The sequence below is a fragment of the Hermetia illucens genome, chromosome 2 (assembly GCF_905115235.1).
Source record: "Hermetia illucens chromosome 2, iHerIll2.2.curated.20191125, whole genome shotgun sequence".
Taxonomy (NCBI): Eukaryota; Metazoa; Arthropoda; class Insecta; order Diptera; family Stratiomyidae; genus Hermetia; species Hermetia illucens.
In genome coordinates this window covers 1,655,939-1,676,919 of record NC_051850.1, presented here as the reverse complement: position 1 = coordinate 1,676,919, position 20,981 = coordinate 1,655,939, and the positions used below count along the sequence as shown (strand labels likewise).

Sequence of the window (20,981 nt, the reverse complement as noted above, 5' to 3'; positions counted from 1 at the left end):
AGGTTGTACGTTTTGTGAATGGGAAAAGGTTCGTTTTCCCCGTCCTTGTGCGGCTGGTTTTTTTCTTCTTCGTGCCTGCAGGACAGGAAAAACTGTGGGTAGTTAGCGTTCAAATTTTATGTCCTATTCAAATTAGCAATGGGAATGGCATTGTTGCTCATGGGGACGATACAAGTTCGAGCCACAAGCACGGGGAAAAGGACACAGGTCTTTGTCGATTCGATTTGCGTTGACTCACGACTCGGAAAAATGCCGTATTCGAGTCGAAAGATGTAGGAAAATAACCGAATTATTTGCATAATTCAACATAGAAATGGGTTCCTTGGACAATGTATGAGATGTTTTGCGTTTATATGAAATTTCTATGGGAACAGATCGGAATTCAATCGCTTTTTATTCATATTTTTTTTCCTTGGATAGTCCTTTGTTGGAAAGGACGATATGCAATCCGGTGGGTACTATTTTATTCGGTTTGAGGATGTATTGTAGGTCCGGAGGATTGAAGTGTTATTCGGAGTATGCAGAATGAAGGCGAATATTTGCTGACCTTGTACGAACATTTGCATGAAATTTGTTTAAATTTTCTCCCAAAGGAATTTTCTTTAGTTCATTTCGATCCATGGAGAGATTACATCAGTTCAGTAGTTTATTTCTGAGAATTGAATTCATCGATTTGGTTTTGTAATAACTAAAAGCAGTTCGATAAAAGATTTTCACCCACTAAAACCACCCCCGACTCCCTCCTTGCCCCGCACAACCACCCTAAGGTGGAACATCACGGGGCGAAGTCAGCTCATTCTATGATATAATAGCTTAACCACCTTTCTTCTATACGTGGCGTACGTGACCGCGTTTTCCTCCTCTCCTCTGCCTAGATGCGATCATGGAGTTGACCGCACCACAATTCTCTTGTTGTGCTATCATATCCGCCACCAGATTTTCTGGTACTAGCACCTCTCCTAGAGTCTCCTTTAGATTCCTCCTTTCTTCCACAAATCTTGGACAGTGCTCTGGGTCCTCTGGGACTACATCGCAATTTGGACAATCAGGTGAGGTCTCCAATTCAAACCTGTGCAGGTATTGACGATATCCTCCGTGCCTCGTGAGAAACTGGGTGAGATTATAATTAATCTCACCGTGTCGTCTCTCCAACCACTCCTTGATGGCAAAAATGAGACTGTGCCATGCTAGCAGTGTAGGACTTATCGCAAACATGCTGCATGTGTTGCATTTAGCTGAGCTTCCTATCTATCACAACCCCGCAAGTATTCTTCGATGGTCGGCTTGGAAGTGAAGATATGATTTCCGATTCTAATACAGGCGTAATTTCTCTTCTGGCGCTTAATAATAAGGACCGCTTTCGTTTTTTTCTCCGCAAGTGTCAGACCAGAACTCTCTAGCCAACTTTTAACAGCACCGATTGCCTCGCTTGAGTATAACTCAGCAACTTCGAGATGCTTTACGACAACAACCAGCGCTATGTCGTCAGCGTAACCCACAACTGTGGCCTCCCTCGGAAGAGGAAGATTAAGAACATCGTTGTACATGATGTTCCACAGTAGTGGGCCCAATACGGAGCCCTGCGGGACACCAGCGAAAACATACTCCTGGGATCCGTCCTCAGTGTCATACCAGAGCCTCCCGTCAGTTAAATAACTATCGACGATAGCAATGAGATAGGCGGGAATACCAACCTTCACTAGGGATTTCCTTGATTTCCGTATTAGATTCCAATTGGCCGAATTGAATGCATTTTTCACATCCAGGGTTACTACCACGCAATATTTGCTGGTATTACCCTTTCCGTGAATCACGTCTTCGGCCAAGCCAGTAAAAAATTTGATGGCGTCAATGATTGATCTGGCTTTACGAAACCCATACTGCCGATCTAAAAGGCCGCCTTGGCTCTCAACAACCGGGACAAATCTATTATAGATTACCCGCTCTAACATTTTCCCCACCGTGTCCACAAAACATATGGGTCGGTATGAGGATGTTTCACCTGGACGTTTACCAGGCTTAGGCAGAAGTATCAACTTCTGTCGCTTCCATGCCGCTAGAAATATCCCCTCGGACATGCACGCTTCGAACAACTCAGTGAACATGTCCGGCCTGTATTTCACGGCAAGCTTAAGGGCCTTATTCGGTACTCTCTTCAAGCCCGGCACTTTATTGTCTCCTATTCTACCGCAGATCTCCAACAGCTCGTCTCTGGTGACTGCGGAATTGCGGTCACATTCCGTCAGTGCTCTCTTCTTGCTGGAGGAATAACCCCTGGATGATTTTCAGCAAGAGGGTGCGACACGTGATCTGCGGAAATGAATCGTCCCATCATGGTTCTATAAGCACTCCCGTACGGGTTTACATCCGTTTCTGAGCAGAGCTCCTTAGAGCATTTCCTCTTGCTTCGCTGGATGGCGAGCTTGAGGGTTTTGCAGGCTGCCTTATAGGCGCACTATTTCTGCCACTGATCGACTCTACCTACCGCCCTGTAAGCCGCTCTTCTGGCTCGGGGCAGGCTGATCGAAGGTCGATCAGTTCATCATTCCACCAGTAGTTTGGTCTTCTACTGGGGAATGAGCACCTCCTCCCCTTTCTGGGTTCTTCGGATTCTGTTCACATTTCCGCTCAGATCTTGTAGGTCGGGATCAGCTTTGATCTTTTTGAGTATCTCCGCGTAGGACAGATTGCCTTTACTGGAGGTAACAATCGCATCTGGACGAGTTCGCACTTTTGCTTTTCGTTTTGCTTTTGCTGGTGATTTTAGTCCATCCATCGTTTTCATTCTTCTGGGGCTTCGCAACACTGGTCGAATTTTCTACATTCGCTGTACGCTTTTCTCCTTCTGACCTGTTGGTACTGGTTTTCTGAATGTCCTGTCCGCCTTTTTTCTCTTAGGTGTCTGCTGATTATTTAAAGGTTCCCCTCTTTTTCATGTACTCGTTTATTTCGCCGTGATTCGATGGTAGTATGGTTAGGCGTCATTTGGGTCGCTTGAAACACTGTTGGCACAGCGGGGTTCGGCGTGTCCTTATTATTCTTTTCCTCCATCTGCGATCTATTATAGAGGACTCTAATAACCCGAACCATATTCTTTATGACTTGGTGCATCTTGTGCTTGTCCTTGACAAATCCGGACAGCTCAACTATTTTTGCCCCAAGCTGGATGAAAGGTAAGGCACTACTGTTTGATGAGCATATCTGAAGTTTCATGTGGATATGTCAATCCGTTTATTCACATCTGTTCAAAATTGACATTTCATAGTTTGTCTAATTGGTGCTATCCAAGATTGGAATTGGCCACGAGATTTCGATTGATTAAATCTATTGGCTATTCCCATCAAACAGGCGGATTTCAATCCTGGATATCTGATTAGAAGAATGACACCTTAACGCACCTTCAGGTGCCTTAATCATCAAATGTCAGAAACATTAGGAAGATACGAACATGAGTATCAATCACAATAATTACCTTATTTTCGATAAGGAGCTCGGAGGCTTGAAATCATTCTCTTGCCTCCCAAACCAACATTGACCCATTTCGCCGTCATGAGGGCCATTCGAGGGCCAGCTCATTCTGGCTTTCTCCTTTTTTCTTTTGAGTTCCTCACCTAGACGAAATGAGGGTCTCTGCATTCACCCAACAATTTCATAGAAATCACCGCAGAATATAAGGATTCTGTTTAAGAACCGAGGATGAGGAGACGCGTCTCCCGAATATCCCTCGATTCTCTTTCCCACGCTACCATGCGCCGAGAATGCAGGCTCTCCCTTCACAAGCGACGGCTTTCTTATTTCCCTCTCCGTTTTTGGGGTATATAAACCTTTACTCTGCAGCGTAGAGAGCGATCGGAATAATTCCTGCTACCACAATTTTTGCTAGGTCTAAGACAGTACGATTGCCAGAAGCAACTTGCAAAGCTCCTTCTCATGTCTATCACGATGTTGAGATATTATTTTGGACTTCGCCAAAATCATCATTCCACCAACCTGAACAGAGAGGACTAGGGGAACCCTTGCCTTGACCAGGATGACTCCGATTTTCTCCATACTTAGAGAGAATCCGTGCTCAGTCATCCAATTGCTGACACGCCGCATCATCTTTCCCTCTGTGTGCTGAAATTGTTCGAACCTTGTGCGCGGGTACCAATGTATTAAGTATCTTGAATCGTAGCAAACTATCGTATGAGGCATTTCAAACAGGTGATCGTTGAGCCGCCGCGTTATGACCTTGATTCTACGCTGTCCTTCCCGGGTCTCGTAGATAGGGCGCAATCCTTTAAACTGTTCCTAAATATCTCCAAGTTTAGAACTGAATATCAAAACCATTTTCCGGAGCCTTGAACATGTCGTACCACCTCACACAATTGCAGACCTTTCTTCCATCTAGCGTCATATGTCAGTAAGGATTTTATGCCTTAGCCAGTCTAGCCGGTTGGACTTCACTCCTTCAATTACATCAATTGTGGATCGCTCGATTCTAACGTCATACTGGTTTGGTGAAAAGTCTCCTGCAGCACTTATTGCGTCAGTCAGTCTTGGCTTGATACAGCTCTCAAGCAATTTCTCCGCCTATCCAAAATTCTGACAGGATGATACGCTGACGGTGCTTCAGAATCTCATTTCCCTTCGCTTATTAACACAAGCGTCGGAACTTTCAGCGGCAGGGGGGGTTTGGGAAATACCCGCTGTCAAATTGTGTTGAATGCGCTGATTAGCAAGTCTGGCTTATACTTGAATACAAGGTTCAACCCTTCGATGATCCCGGACAAAAAAGCACTTAATGGTGGGGACCACCTATTCTAGTTTGTTTGCAGTGAAGAATGGAGCTCCTCAGTACTCCTCCCTCTCATTGACGCTATCATTTCGGATGGTGTGGACAGTAAAAAGTGCCTGCATGAATTCTTCCATCTTCACTGCTTCCATGGAATAGGGTGATCGATGGGCACCAAGAGGAGGTCTTCCCGTAACGAAGTCTCCTTTTGAGTGCCGATTCACCGTAGGCTGCGACGATGAGACTTATTGTCAGGTTCACTAATGATCCAGTTCCTAGCATCTGATAGTAAAAATGATCTCGAGCAAGTTGTCCAAAAATAGAATGATCGTCTCATACAACACGGTCTCGGATTGAATCTAAACAAGACTGAATCTTTAACGACGGATCTCCATGAAACAAGCACAATCACTGTCAGCGGCAGTGATCTGAGAGCGATTTAAATACCTCGGGTCAATGTTATCAGCCAATGGAGAACTGCGTTATAAAATTGCTTCACGCATTAACGCAATCTGGATGAAGTGGCGTTCCACAACTAGTGTTCTTTGTGATCGACGTATCAACGAACGTCTTAAATCAAAAATTTACCGCAATGTCGTCCGTCCTGTCGCTCTCTATGGTTCTGAGTGTTGGCCAACTATAAAAGACAATGAACGGCGTCTTGCGGTAATGGAAACGAAGATGTTGCGTTGGACTAGTGACGTGACACGTTTTGATCACATCGGAAATGAGGATATCCGTGATCGATATGGGGTTGCACCGATCGTGAAAAAATTTTGAAGTTTGATCAGTATCAGAGCGCGCGGCCTACTGAGGGGAACTCTGTGGTCCTACATGGCCGCCAACTCTGTTGAAATGAGAGTCCAGCGTTGCATCACCAAACACTCCTTAATTCGTTTGTTCACTTGAACGCACTTGACTGTTATTCAAAGGCTTTATCTATCCCGAGTCAAAAACACACGTCACTGCTATAATGCTCGCCAGCTTATCGAACGATCAACTGCCGATTGTTAACTTTTTGACCTTTAATTTTTAATAGGTTGAGTCAATAAATGGAGCTAACATTTGGCAAACATTTAATTAAAAAATGGAGCTTCTGAGTTCCAGATGGACAAGTGAATGGACAAGGTCCATTCTACTTCTTTCTACATCCTCCACTCAGGCACCTTGGCAATAGTTTCAGCCGGCTATGCAGGGGTATCCAGTGAAGAGCCCTGTTTTGAGCGTCAAGCTCGAACTTACAATAGGATGTTCACCTGGTGAACAAAATTCTCCTAAGTTCCTTTTGGCATCAGAGCATTCGCGAGGGAAGGAAGCTCCTAAGAAGATCCTAATACTAACAAGCCCGGTGGGTGTAAACCCCAAAAGATACCCGGAATGCCACCTTCCAGGCCCCACGTTGGGCGCCAAAAATTGACAGTCGGTAGTGATCGTTCGATAAGCTGGTGAGCATTATAAGAATGAAGTGTATTTTTGATTGGAGATAGATAGAACCTGGAATAATAATTAAGTGCGTTCAAGTGAACAAAAGTGGAAGTGTTTGGTGATGCAGCGCTGGGCTCCCATCGCAACAGAGTTGGCGCCCAACGTGGGGCCACAGTGTTACGTACGTAACAAACTACCCACGTCAGTGTTACGACCAGTGACAAAAATTGCTGTCCGGTCCTCAAAAGTCGTAGTTGCATCTGCCAGAGTTAACGTACGCCACATGTCCATATAGATTTCCGGAAGATCGTAGTCATCAAGTATGAAGCCTTTGATACTTGCTCAGGGCTCCGTTGAAAAAGACGTCCGGAGAGCCTCTTCAGCCTATCATGCCACACAGATGTTTGTTCTGTGTTACCGTCGTTATTAGTGGAAGTATGCAACGATCGATACTGCTCAAATAGACTCGTTCACCTACGGTTCTCCCGATGCTAAAAGCCACTGATATTCAGGCGATATCCTCTTACCCTTTATTGCGTCGATCCAGCAAAGAATAACTTTGGAGAGGCACTGGTTGACGAACCTACCAGTAAACTTGGCTTCCGCTGCCACCATGCATTGGGATTCTAAGTAGACCCAAACGGCCTTCACCTGCAATAGGTTCCCCCGCCCTTTAGTCGTGCTTGCTTGAATTTCTGGTTCTCCTGAATCAATTTCTTCTATGCACTTTCCCTCATCTGATAATCAATGGTCATTCCCATTCCCAAACCATCCTACTCTTATCTTTCTTAGCGCCACATCTCAATTCAAACTTTACCCTCCCATGACTCCTATCTCCACTCGTCTTGGTGCGGAAACCACGTTCCGCAACTTTTTAGTCCTTAAGGTCCTTCACTACTTTAACTGATAAAAATTTAACTCACTCAATCAACCGGAATGAGGAACAGCTGCTGAGAATCTCACTCACCCCCACATCAGTAATGAAAACAATAAAAACTCTACATTTTATCCCTTACTATCCCTCAGTCAATATCTCTATCTGCACTTGAGTTTGTTAAAGCGTCCCCTTTGCAGACAAGCCCCACGAATATCCTTGCAACCTTGAAAGGAAGCGCTCCTTTGAACTGAAACCCACGTTAACATTTCTAGCACTAATTTGAATTTTTAGCCATTCAACTTATCTACATAGCACTCCGACCGGTCTGAGGAGGGAGGGTCTGGTTTTTCGGGAGGCCCATTAGCATACCATTTTGAAAGTTGGAACTAGCCTTTTGGCTTGGACTTGAATTCCGGCTCTGGTCCTGCATAAAATGCTATGTGTTCTCGCAAGTTCTCCGCTCGCACAAGAAATGCAAAATGGTTTCGGTTTGCCGGTGAGGGTATGCATCTATGTTTATCTGCGTTTCGGCCCCTTTCATGCTGATTTTCTTGTGGTTATCCCAGAATGCAAGCATTTGAATGCGTTTTATGCAGAAACTTCCAGAGCGATCCCGACCTGAACTTGCTTTTATCGGTGCTAAAGTGTATTTTCTACTTAAAATAATGTAACTCAACGTTTAGATGGAATTTAATTTAAAAAGGAATTGTTTCTCTGAGGGAGCAAGGGGAGCAAAGATAAGGGTTCAGGTTATTGACAGGACTACATGAGAGCCTCTTAAAAATTTATTATACATATCGCATTAAGCAACTGTTCCCTTGGCAAGGACTTCTCCCTAACAACGCATCCCGGGCTTTAAATAATAAAACCCATTGAAAGCTCAAGGACTTTATTAAGGTCCCCGAGCAGAGTGAGAAGAATTACCTCGAATGAGATACTTTACAACTTGACGCCATAACTAGATTCCCCTTTAGAAATGCAATATCCTCTCGTGCGACTGTAATGAAAATTGATGGCATTAATAACAACTCGATTTATGGCTTTCTTTCTTTTCCTCTTCTTTTCAGAAAATCGATGCATTGAATTGCACTCACCAGACGGCATCCACTCGTGTATTCTGCGGGCATCCGACTCCCAGGAGGCTCTGGTATGGTTCAATGCCTTGCACTCGGCGATGGGGACAAGTACTCAACGCGCTCTGAACGATGCAAATCGCGCCCTTATAAATGTGATTGGTGAATTGAAGCACATAGGATGGTTAAGTCGTCGTGTCGGTGGAAGTGATCAGGTGAGAATTGAATGCCAGTTCCTCGATGGAACAGGATACTAATATCCTTTCATTATGCACGGAAAGGAATACATAAGCAGCTTTCTGGCGAGTGTTAGTTCAAGCACTAGCGCACGAGGAAGTACTGATGTGAAAATAAGACACATATTGCCTTTAACTCGCAATATCCTTTAAAAGGTTAAGCAGGAAGTATTGCATCGAAGGATAAGTAGAAAACGATTATAGAAAGCATCCTGAGAGCAATCTAATGTTCAAGAAATAACTCCGAATAGTAGAGGTGTCCAAGCTTATGAAACTCCTTGCAATAATATTGTAGGTCCGTTTAAAAAAATTGCAGAAATTAGACAGGAAGGGATAAGCCCATATGGACGGACAAGCACAAGGGCAAACCCATGGGAATGAAATCGATGGGTTAACGCTTAGCCAATTTGATTGTCACACCTGAGATCATTATGCAATCATTCCATGACGCGTCGGTAACTCTCATATGCAAATTTGGGATAAAACACCGAAGCCAGGAGTGGCCCACAAAATAGTTTGGATGAATGATCAAATCAGGACTAACTTACCCCGTTGAAAATCAGGATATCGGTGAAAGAGATTCAGGGCAAAATGTTGTTTTTACTGGAAAGTCCTTAAAGGACTCTGCGGTCCCCAAGCTACTCTCACCTCACCAACAATAATAATCAGCTTTATCGGACCAATAGACAGTAAGACTTCCTGCTCAATATATGAAAAACATCCAGCGAGTTACCACCAAGGATTTATTCTTTTTTACTTTTCGCAAATGCAGAGCTCTGTAAGAAGAGTATCTAATATATTATATTAAGAAGTGATACATCAGCTATCAGCCTACCTACTTTCAAATAAAACACTTTGCTGATCATCTTCAGATGAAAGCCCAATTCATTTAATTTGAGTTTACCTTTAGTTATGTACCCCATGATCATTGCGAGCCAATGAAGGTAATGGAAGAACTTAATAGCAAATGCTCCTCGCAATACCGCTGATATTTTACTTTGGCTTGGTACAGAGTTCCATCTTGGCCACAAGAATGTCGACTGTTATCATCCCAACGGCAACATATATTGCGTTTTCCGACATCTCTTCGTTAGCAGTTGCAACTCTTGTGCACTATGGCAGAATATCAATGCCAAAAGCCTTCAATAAGACACCACATAAGTATTGCATGCAATAATATCAAGGTAATCACTTTAACTAGCAGTAACCTTCTTGATTATTTGACACCGCTTCATACCACCAATATCAACGCGTCAGTGTCGCCTTTATCCATCTTGCCATTTTACAAACTGCCAACAGGTGGTTTTCGATCGCCTTGTGATCCGGTAGTTACAAGCGTCCTGTCTTCAATCATTCTCACCTATCTGGCGACCCAAAACTCTCATCTGTCATATGTCTCAACCAAAGAGGTACTTTCTTACAATTCTTACGCAGTAGATAAAGCGGTGGGTTTAACTGCTCCGATTATATGATCCCAAATAGCTAAACTGAAGGGGTTGTAATGGGGTCCATGAGCATGCTGATTGCGTTAATGGCAAACCTCAAAACCTCTGAACCTTCATTACTTTTCGAATAAACCAGCTGCACTTCTCACGATTCGATTGGAAACAGTCTCCTAAAAAAACTGCTAATGTAATCATAATAATAATTGTTAGCACAACAATCCATGTTGGATCAGGGTCTTAAAGTGTGTTAGAGCACTTCATTCAAAACCGTAACGGTGCACTACAGTACACTGTAGGAGACAATGTGGTCAGCATTGCGCTCGCCCGAGATTATTACCCTGATTTGACTCTTGTAGTCATTCACATTGGTACTCATTCGATTGGTATCCAATATCCAGTCACGATAAAAAACCTCTGCACCCGCTATTATGCTAAGTAAGGCAATTGGTCTATATGATGATGTTTCACCCAGAAGTTCTCCCATCTTAACGGTGAGTATAAAGAAATACTACACCCCTAATATGTGCATTCGTTTTCTTTTCCACAGCAGGTTTTTCTGCTTTACTAGAAAGTTCATTCAAAGCTTGTACTTTACTATATGCCGGCCTGCACAGTTCTTCTGGAAGGTAAGCTTCCCCTAAAAAGGGTTCATCTTGTCTCAAAACAACAGTCTCTACTACTTTCCTCACTTCCCTATTCTCAGAATCGGGGACCCGCCTCTAGGCGCTACCGCTCTACCCTACTCCTTTTTTTCTTGTTCCAATTCTCGAGGGATACACCATTAAACGGTTGAGCATACACTTTGATCACGTTATAGTGAGCATGGCTTTGTGAAATTTCGATCGGCATTACCGCCTTCATTTCTAATTGTCTTAATTCAAGGCAGGAAGTGGATATCATTTACACCAATGTCTATAAAGCTTTTGATTCCAACAAATACAATATACTGCTCTTAAAACCTCATTGCTCAAATTCCAGCATCAATTGTCACATAGCTTACCTCCTACCTTTTTCACCGATCCTGATCCCTCTCTCCTTCCTTCGGAGTTGCTCTAAGTTATATCGTACGCCCTTACTGTTCCTATCTTTTATTAAAGACATTCTCTCTTTCCTCACTTTTCCGTGCTTACCTCTCACAAATGTCCTTAAATTGTTTGCAAGCGTCTCCGGGGAACTGTGCTCTCTTGCATTTCAACGCAGAAGCTTTATTACATTGGAGCTCGCTGAACAAGCTCGTTTTAGATGAAGTGAATACCATTTGATGTGCTATTCACTCAAATCATCCTATTTCTACTCTCTTAATGGACAACCTCCGCCAATTCTGAACTCCTTTCAAGAGCTGGATGTAACCTTCGATGATAGGCTTCGTTTCTGTTCATCGACATCGTTAATCGTAAACTCGCTTTATCGTGAGTTCGTCTCTCCTGAGTCCAGGCATTTCAACTCTCTCGTTAGAAACATTTTTGACCATTACCCTATTATTTGGTTTTCCATCCGGAACAGTGAATGTCGTTTGTCAAATACTTTTAACCCCAACCCCAAGATTACGCTGATCCTATAACATACTAAATCAAGACCCCTTTGACTATGTCTCTTTTCTTATTTTTCAGAGTAAACTAAGTTATCTACTTACTCCTCTCTCTGAGGACAGTACGGAATTAGAAACTCAATCTGCATTGTTCTTTTACTTTAGACAAATTCCTGAAAAGGCTTTCATTCCTTTTTTGCACATATGTATCCAATTACATCGCCTTTGCCTCGAAAACGTTATTGTAAGGATTTCATATATCATAACGTTGTTATGCCCTAAGCAGCCATTTGCGAGAACCCTTCGCAGAATTCATTTATCTGACGTCTTTATGCTAAAATTACAACATCCCCCCTCATTTATGTGATTGCATGGAGGAAACACGCTGACCTTTAAATTTGGTTCTTGTTTTCTCCGAAGTGTTTTTTCAAGAAATTTTTTTCTGGGTTGTTCTCGCAGAGACCTCTCTGCTGCCTTTTTTAACTGGGTTACATTGACCTAAATAAAAATCCTTTCTAGGCTACACCGTCCATTACAAAGGAAACAAATGATCTAAGCTGCTTTAAATGTTGTTGCTCAGATCGACTGCGAGCCCTGTTGTGCGAAAGCCTGCCAGGTTTCACTATCGTAAGACGAAGGCTTAAAATTAGCTTTAGCGACAATCAGTTAAAGCCATATCTTCTTTCCATTAGCGTCCGGCCAATGACCCTGCACCTCTATACCATTCCGTCAGATCTCTTTCCTTGTTACGTTCCTTCCTCCCCTAAGTCCCTGGGCTCTTCTCCAGTCATGTTCACCACTTAGTCAAAACAAAAAACTTACTGCTAAGAAAAAATCGCTGTCTGACTACTGGTGAAGCCTCACTTGAACGCGAAAGCCGCAAATCGTTATAGTCTCACATTCGTACCCCACAATTCCGCCAAGCTCTCTCCCCCTTTCATCAAATTTGTTGGCTCCTCTACAAACTCCCCCTCACCAATTTTTTTGTAATTTACTTTGCTGCTACTTTTTTTGGCTCCCTGTCCTCGCCCTTCTTCCCTTCCACGTCCTTACTTCTTTCTTTGTCGAGTACTACAATGGCATCCGTGACCACAATGTTAGCCGTGGTCCACATCATAGTGACGGAGCAACACGGCTTTGTTAAACGTAGGTCCACTACATCCAACCTGCTCAACTTTATTAACTTTGCCACCAAATGTCTAAATTCCCGACAGTACATACTATCAACACTGACTTTTCTAACACCTTCGTCACTGTAAGCACAAGATACTTTTGTCCAACCTCACCTCTCACAGCGTTTTCATATCACTTCTAACATCGCATGCTTCTTGCCTTTCCAACGAATCTTGGCTCATTTCCACTCTCTATTCTATTCTGGGCCCCTTATTACTTTTATATTTTGTCAACGATGTTCCTGATCTCTTTACTTGTCCCTTCTTGTTCTATGCCAACTAACTTCAGCTGTTCTCCAATGCATCGTCACCTACGAATTGTGTCCCCTACAATCAAACCTGCACAGCCGGTTCGCTAGTGCTCAGCTAATCGGTTAGTGCTATATGTCAGGGAATGTCACTCGATTTGCTACCCCTCACTCACTTCCTTTTTCTACTCTGTTGGCGGATATTTTTTATCACATCAGAACTAAACTCAAAACCTCAGAGTCATTTTCGCTCCGATTCGACACCTACTGGCTCGAAGTCACAAATTCGGCTACCAAGCTGCCAGGCTTTATCTTACGCTCCACGTTTGATTTTGACTTCTTCCAGCCTCCTTAATTCTTTTCAACGCCCTCGTTAAAAGTCTCCTCGAGTACTGCTCCGTCAATAGTCAGCCTACCAGGACTGGGATCTTCTTGTCCTAGGAAAGGCGCAACGCAGATTCATCCGTCCCTTTTTTCTTGTAAAAGCCTTTCATTGCTAGAACTACCCCCTCCTTCACCCTTTTAACCTCCCCTTACTGCGATAACGTAGAGCCTATCTCGATTTATATACCTTTTCAAACTTTCTAGGAGTCTGATGGTACGCTCCTCCTCTAACATCATCACCTGCCGCATCTTTTCTTTTAATACCCGCAAAACAACCATTTTCAACGAGCTTTTCGCAGAGCTCAAAACCTATGTCCATTTCCCGATTCGAAGTCTATGTCATTATTTTAACACATTAAAGTGTGGTCCCAGAGAGCAGAAAATAGTGAATCTCTCCGCCGTACTCGGTTAGAGATATTGTCAACTTAGCCATCCCAATCAATTTTTCGTTGAATTCATAGCCGTGTAAAGTTTCACCTTAGCTAGACCCTCATAGACGGCATCAGGTTTGAAGTCCTGAAGTCAATGAAAAGGCGGTACAATTCTATTCCTGTCGACTATCAGAAGGAGAATGCCTGATCGGTTGCTGATTCTCCGACAATAAAGCCTTATTGGTATGGATTAAGTAATATTTCGAAGGTAGAAAGCTATCCTCTGAGATACGATAACGGAGAATACTTTATAGACAGAATTATGCAGAGCCTGGCGTCGAGGCGAGGACAACGTGAGCGAGCGCCAAGGGCTTCTTCTACCTACCCAAAAATTAATTTGTCTCCCACTACATACCCTGGTCAGCTTTCATTAATCGCCTTTAAACCAAAAATTGCAGGCTTTTTTTTAGCCGACTAGGAAGCCTGTTTACAGATCTAAGCATTTCAGAGAGCAACTGCAATAGATGTCGAGCCAAATACCAGTCTATATTCATACTACTCCTTAACAGCTTGAAGTTGCACGGATAGGATTTGTAATCGAGATTGGCCGGAGTCGATATAGATGAAAAGCTATCCCAAAACCTAAAAAAATGCGAAATTCCTCATGAAGGTCGTCCCGCAAACACTGATACTCCACTGAATTGTCCCGTCGACACGCACTTGCAACCTTCAATATTAGCTAGGCTCGGGGACGCCGGGATGGGGATACTTTTGAACAATGTCTGGATTCGCACTGGAACCTGAAAAACGAAACAAATGTAAAATGACTGCTGAGTGCTTCAAATGATTTTAAAAGCTCAACTCTATAAATTAAAGAAATATTGCTCCCCCGTTCTCAACCCACGCATGCCACGCCGCTGCCACCCACCATATGGGGGAGTGCCAGCTCGTTGATATTTGAGCTTTTTAATGCCACTTTAATCCTTGATAAGTCGAAAGTATCTTCAAATCTGATTACTGATCTGATCTGATCTGATTACTTCTACACTTACTCCAACTGATATCCAATTATCAATGTCTTTTCCTTTCTTCTCGAAAATCCACAGCTTACGCTGACAGTCACTAACATTCCCTCATTTATTTTCCAAGCACCAAAAGAACCTCTAAGTAAGCAAAGACAAAACCCGCTGTGTTTTCCGTGAACACTCCTCCATTTACCACTCGATTTCCTGTTTTCCATTTTTTCTCGTCTTCTTTCATCCAGCCCCAATTTTTAAGTCCCAAGAATTCTTGTGAAATGCCATTAATACTTTACGACAATCTCAATTTCAGTTGAAAGCAAATTTGAGGCCGACACTGGAAAATCACAAAATCACAAAGACTATGCTACTCCAGCAACAAACCCACACAAATTATCTCTAGTCAGCTGACTTCCCGGACCACCCTTGCTTGGCTGCATAATGTCCCCCTAATTTTTCGAAATAGACAATGAATCTACAGTTCATCATCAGGTGGGACAACAACAAAAACTACTTCGAATCTTTCTACATTTTGCATCGAACCGCACTCTGTTCACAAACAAAAACCCGCAAAATCATTTACATGAACAATATTTCGCCTTAGCCAAAAACAGACGCTATTAATACATCTAATAATACACAGCATGATTAGGCCATTAAGAAAATAACAACAATAAAAAAGTTAATGATCATTTTTTAAATATGATAAAATTATTAAAAGTATTTAAATGGATTTTAGGGGAGGGGGGGGGGGGTGTGGAGAGGAGATATTTAGTGTAGGATTTTATTAGAAGATGTGTTGATTTTTATTATGGAGTTTACAAGGCCATGGGAGCCAATACCAGCACCATGAAGATTGTGGAGTTGAAGATAAGGTTTGGTAGAGAAATTCATTTTATTGTGCTGACATGAGGCTAATCTTTGCGCGTCACACAATATTTGTGTATTTCTTACAATTTAGCGACGTGTAAGGCAGGAATTCAATAAGATGACGATTTTTATTGGATGTACCCAAAAGACTGTCCCCGGTGAATAATATCCTCATTAGGCAGTGGTTAGTTTAGCCGAAGTTCATGAGATACATACAAACCTGCCCCCAACAGAAAACAGTTGGTCCTTTTAAGAAGCTCCTTTCCATGTAACGATGCAATCAACACCACAATTCCCAATATTACAGAAGCAGAATCTTCGAAACTCCCTCCTTTGCAGAATAATAAATTATTTAAATTTCTACTTACAGAGCGGCCGTTCAAGTTCTGAGAGTTCCGACGAAAACGATAAGTGGCAACCCGTTTTTGTAGCAGTCACGGAAAGAGAATTTAGGTGAGTATTTGAACGTTCGTAAATTTGAATTTGAATTCGAATTTGAATTTATTGGATATCCCCTTCCTTGGGCAATCGAACTCACCCAAGTCCCGCCCGCACACTCAACTTTAATTGAATTTCATTTTTATGTTAATCGAGGGAATTCGCATTTTGAATTGTTATTTCAGAATATACGAAAGTGCCCCGTGGTCCGTGGAAGCTTGGAGTCGACCGATAGAGAGTTGTTTGCTGGCATCGACACGTTTGGCCGGAGCCGGGAATAATTCATCGTTGAATGTAAGTAAGGAGGTTCGGGAAAGGATTCACCAGAAAAAATATGAAGAAGGATATTCTCAAGAAAATTTGAGGTCACCTTATTGAAATACTAGAAATCGTTTGTTGCTTTATCTCTGGTTGATATTTGGCCTATCCTAAAAATATGGAAATAGAATTTAGTTAGGGAGCTTCTTAGCCGGAATCCGTTACCTGCAAATTTATGCAAGTATTGGACTACATCAACTTTAAAATCAGGACATGAAACGCTTAATCTCTCTAAGAAAATGAATAGCATGCGCATAGGTTCACCGCCCTGAGCGATCCACCCTTCCCCAAAAACCTTCTAATATCAACATTCTTTCCTCTCCCCCAGGGTCAACAGACAACAGTATTTTGTGTTCGTTGTGGCACGACACGTGGTGTCCTTATCTACTGGCTACGATCAGAAACACATAGAGACATGGCGGCTTGGGCACGAGCCTTGGTTCAAGGGAGTCACAATGCCGTCAACTATCAACGCGAGTTCTTATTCCGATGTCAATATCAAGGACGACCGTGTCAACTCATTGTTCACTTGAATCGTGGGTTTTCCTTGATGGAAAGCGGCTACAATGCACCAGCGAAAACTTTATGGTCATTTCCATTTGATAAACTGAAAGGCTCCGCGGATGATGGCAGTCGAATGTTGTACTTGGACTTTGGTGATGATGGAGAGTTTGTAAGTATATTCTTGAATTGGACCATATTTTAAAGAATTTTCGTGTATTTTCCCACTAGATATCAGTTTTATTTAAATAATATATGGAAGTATAGTTTGGACGTTAGGCGCCGAACGAATGTCCATTTGTAACCGCTTGTAGAACTACTGGATGGCAGAACAGATATCTGGGTTAACTATGGCGAACGGCCAAGGAGCACACAAAACTAAGGGAAAAGTGACACAATTGATCCTGTAGGTCCACCAGCAGCTCTACAGAAGTGACCCATCGACATACGCTTCTGTGCTGGCGAAACTCGGGAGTTTGAGAAGGTCCTTTTAGGCGCTCCAGTTCTTCTCACGTCGTTATCCATTCCGTGAAGTTATTCCTGAAAAACGGCTAAATTACGGGGATTTCTCGTCTTAATTTCCATTCATCAGGATGCCTCATATGTTGGGAGGTGCTGACAGCTAAGTCGAACTATTTGGTTCTCTCAGACCAAAAACTGGTTCATGTAATTATAATCAAAGTTGCATGTCATTCCCAGGATTTGTTAAACCCCCCCTTCATATGTATACCTGGCATACCAGGTTAATACCGACCTGAGTTGTAAATGCAGAGCTTGATGCGACCAGGTGCATGTCATGGGTTGCGGATAATGACATGACCTACCCGGTCAGCTACGAACATCGCAAGATGTTCTTGTAAATAAGTACCAGGGGACAAGCAGAACGTTTCCATTTGTTTTCTTCTTCCTTAACCAATTCTTCCCTTTCTGGAGAAGTAAACCTCTTCAGCAAATCCATAATTCGGGGTAAGGGAACCGATGGGCCTACCGAATAAATTACAGCGACGTTACACTGTATTTCAGTGGCTCCCCTCCAAATACCTTCCCTGCCATGGGGCATTGCCAAATTGGGGCTCTGTTCCTGGCCTAACTGGTTCCCCATTACTCCTGGGAATAAGGTTGGGAACATTTTTTTTCTTTTGATGGGACCCCAGGGACACGAAAATAGTACCCAACATGGTTAGAAGTCGCTCAAAAAGATCAGGGCGGCTGTTCGCCTTTGGATATTTTGGCGATTATGCCGTCAACCACCAAGGAAACCTAGGCGTCCTATGGTTTGGACGAATCAACTCAAAAAATGTATCATCTGCGGCTATTACCGTGTCATCCATTAGAGTATAGACACCGTCTCTATGACGCGTCCATAACCCACTTTCCGAAGCTAAGTCATGTTCCAGAGCAGAACGACGTCAATCAATACCGGGTGATAGTGAAAAATAATCGAGTTCCCCTACCACCTAGGCAACAAATTTTTCAAGAAGTTTCACTTGAACTCGATGTGGAGTCTTACATAAACCAGACTGGCCGAAAAGCAACTCGAATACTTCACCTATAAGGCACTCCATGAACCTAGTAATCAAGAAAAACTTAGTGACTGGGGATGTCGACCCTATTTATAATGAGGCTTTGACGACCTTCCAGGTCGCATTCACAGAATATGCTGAGATTCTCCCAGACGCTAGGCCAAAGATCACAAAACTAGTTTACTTCGGCAACTATTAACATCATTGCTGCTGTTGACAGAATTTTGGTTGATCGTTTGACTAGCGAAATTACTGCGACATACGTTCATAGCCTGGACTAAGTTCCAGCTGCCACAGTTATTCATCTCAATAATCAACATCTAGGAGCGAATAACAGAGGCAGGCGCAGGAGAACTTCACCGTTTCGACTCAACAAAAGAGTCGGAAAGTTGTGAAGAGAGATTGGCCGTGTCACGCAAGCACTTCTTGGAAATCCATCACCAAGTGTGCATTAACGCGGGGCGAACACACACCATTGGAAACTTCCATCTGCCCAATAATATGCCTATCGAAGAAATCTTCGAGATGGTGAAGGAGAAACTTGCGGTATACTCCTATCGCCTCCGCGGGTATCAAAAGAGCTTTCAAAGGAGGGCAGACAACACCTTGTTCTTCCACACCCAAAGAGGATTTTATAAGAATCTCACCAGCTCAGATCGGGAAAGTAACCTCGATCTGGATCAGGTAGAAGACTTCTGGAGAAGTATTTGGAGCGAACTCAGCCGTTGCAACTTAGAAGCAGCGTGACTCCCACACCTTATGCGTTCATTCGAGTCTTTCCCGAAATGACCATCTCTTTCAGCACATTTTTCGGGAAAATGGGTTTGATTTAGTCAAGAGCGCCCGATTTCTTGATTGTAGCCGTGACAATCGACGCCATGATGATGTTTCGTGTGGTAAAACAGATGAGTGCAAACTTCTACCTGTGATTCGAGCAATTAAGGGATGTGCGAAGAGGTTCTGTGTGGATTTTGTGCGGTAGAATGTTGAGATCGATTGGACAAATGGAAGAAATGTTTTACGAGGATGGTAATTTTTTCGGGCTAGAAGATGGTGTCTCTGATTTCCCTAAACGTGCCAGGATGCAAGTCACTATTGGAGTAAGGTTTTTAGAGGTTTTCGGTACATAGAGTTGAAATGAGACGACTGCGGGGAGTATCTACTTCAAAATAGTCTCCGCCAGAGGGTGTTTTTGTATTTAATCGTGTCAATTGTATCGTTGCTGTCAGATGGGAGCAGATCATTTTTGCTATTAGATGCTAGGAAAATATCATCTGCATAAAGCAATGTATAGGGCGCTGGACGTTGGATGTCCCGTATGACAGTGTCCATAACGAGAACAAAGAGCAGTGGTAAGAGGGCGCTTCTTTGATGAACACCAACAGAGACACGAAGCGGTTTTGATACACCCGCCACACTTCGAACTTTACTTTTCGGATCATGGTAGAGCGTGGTAGCTCATCAAATCATTCGACTTCTTTACTGGCAACCCTCTGAAATGGCAATGTCAACACCGTATTGAGTGTGTGGGCTACCAAAAAAAAGAAGTTTATAGCCATTTTTACCGCGTTCGTATTCTATGTAGCAACTTTTGACCAGACCATCGGGTTCCTTGCAGAACGCAGATATCAACATCTTGCGAGTTCCTCGGTCTTTCCAGTTAGGATGTCAACGTTTGGCGTGCAGACGCGTATGTGTTTTGCTTGAACTAACTTATTTACGTCCTGACGCCGCCCGTGCGTCGAGACTTCTTGCCCATTTCTCGAAAGGACCGGGGCCCGTCCTGCCGAGTCGACGATAGTGGACAAATACCCTTACGCGTTTGTTTTTTCCATGACTTTAAAAATTATGCGAAAGTTCGATCGTTTGCCATCTCAGGTATTTGAATTTTTAAAAAATCATAACCCTAATGGCTATCTCTACTCGATGGAACGAGGATTGGATTGTGACCGATCAGTTCGGAAAAAGTTGCAGTTGGAAAAGCTAAGTTTGTACTTATAGCGCAACCTGGTTTTGTATGTCAGCCCCTACCTGGATAGAAGGTTGGGTTCGTCAAGTAAGTACTCGAACTCCTACCTATGAGCTCGGAAATGATGGAGTTGATGTTCAAGTTGAAGATCTTAATGTTCATTGAAGGAAGTAAGGATACCAATCATCGGATTGAACATCTGCTGGAACTCTAACAAATTATTGGCCGATTGGAGAGATCAGGATTGAATACGTTGTTGTGGTTTTCGGAATAGAACTAGGCGGATGATATAGTGCTGCCTCGCACGACATTTGGGAATGACGCAGATGGACCCGTGAAAGCTTATTTGGTGATAGGATGACCGCGGAACAGGAGAGCGGTGCTTATTTTTGAGAATTTCTCTTTGTGACGGTCCTAACAAAACTTGGCCAGAGTCGAGATTTGCAGTGTGGTCGTTGTTCCCGCAATTGACCTGCTTCGATGTTCTTGAACATTCACAAGGACCGTGAACTTAGTCCCACTTGACGCAGTGGTAGGCTAAATAACAGCTTATCGCCGAATGACCCATACGCTGGCATTCTCATAGCAATACCTGCTTGTTTTGGATTTTTTCAATATTGCCATGTTCACCTGGAACCAAGGTCCAATGCCGTCCATCCTGTCGCCCTCTACGGTTCTGAGTGTTGGCTAACTATAAAAGACAATAAACCGCGTCTAGCGGTATTGGAAACGAAGATGTTGCGTTGGACTAGTGGCGTGACATATTTTAATCACATCCGAAATGAGGATATCGGCGATCGTTATGGGGTT

The 20,981-nt window shown here is 43.2% G+C and overlaps 1 protein-coding gene across 2 annotated transcripts in view; it reads left to right on the top strand.

Annotated features, from left to right (window-relative positions):
* Positions 1-20,981, top strand: part of LOC119650189 (beta-1-syntrophin) — a 259,314-nt gene that overhangs the window by 234,062 nt on the left and 4,271 nt on the right. For both annotated transcript variants that reach the window (XM_038052749.1, XM_038052748.1), the window contains exons 6-9: positions 8,144-8,364; positions 15,793-15,875; positions 16,046-16,154; positions 16,507-16,851. In XM_038052749.1, the coding sequence (XP_037908677.1) occupies positions 8,144-8,364; positions 15,793-15,875; positions 16,046-16,154; positions 16,507-16,851 (758 nt within the window). The remainder of the gene's footprint in view (positions 1-8,143; positions 8,365-15,792; positions 15,876-16,045; positions 16,155-16,506; positions 16,852-20,981) is intronic.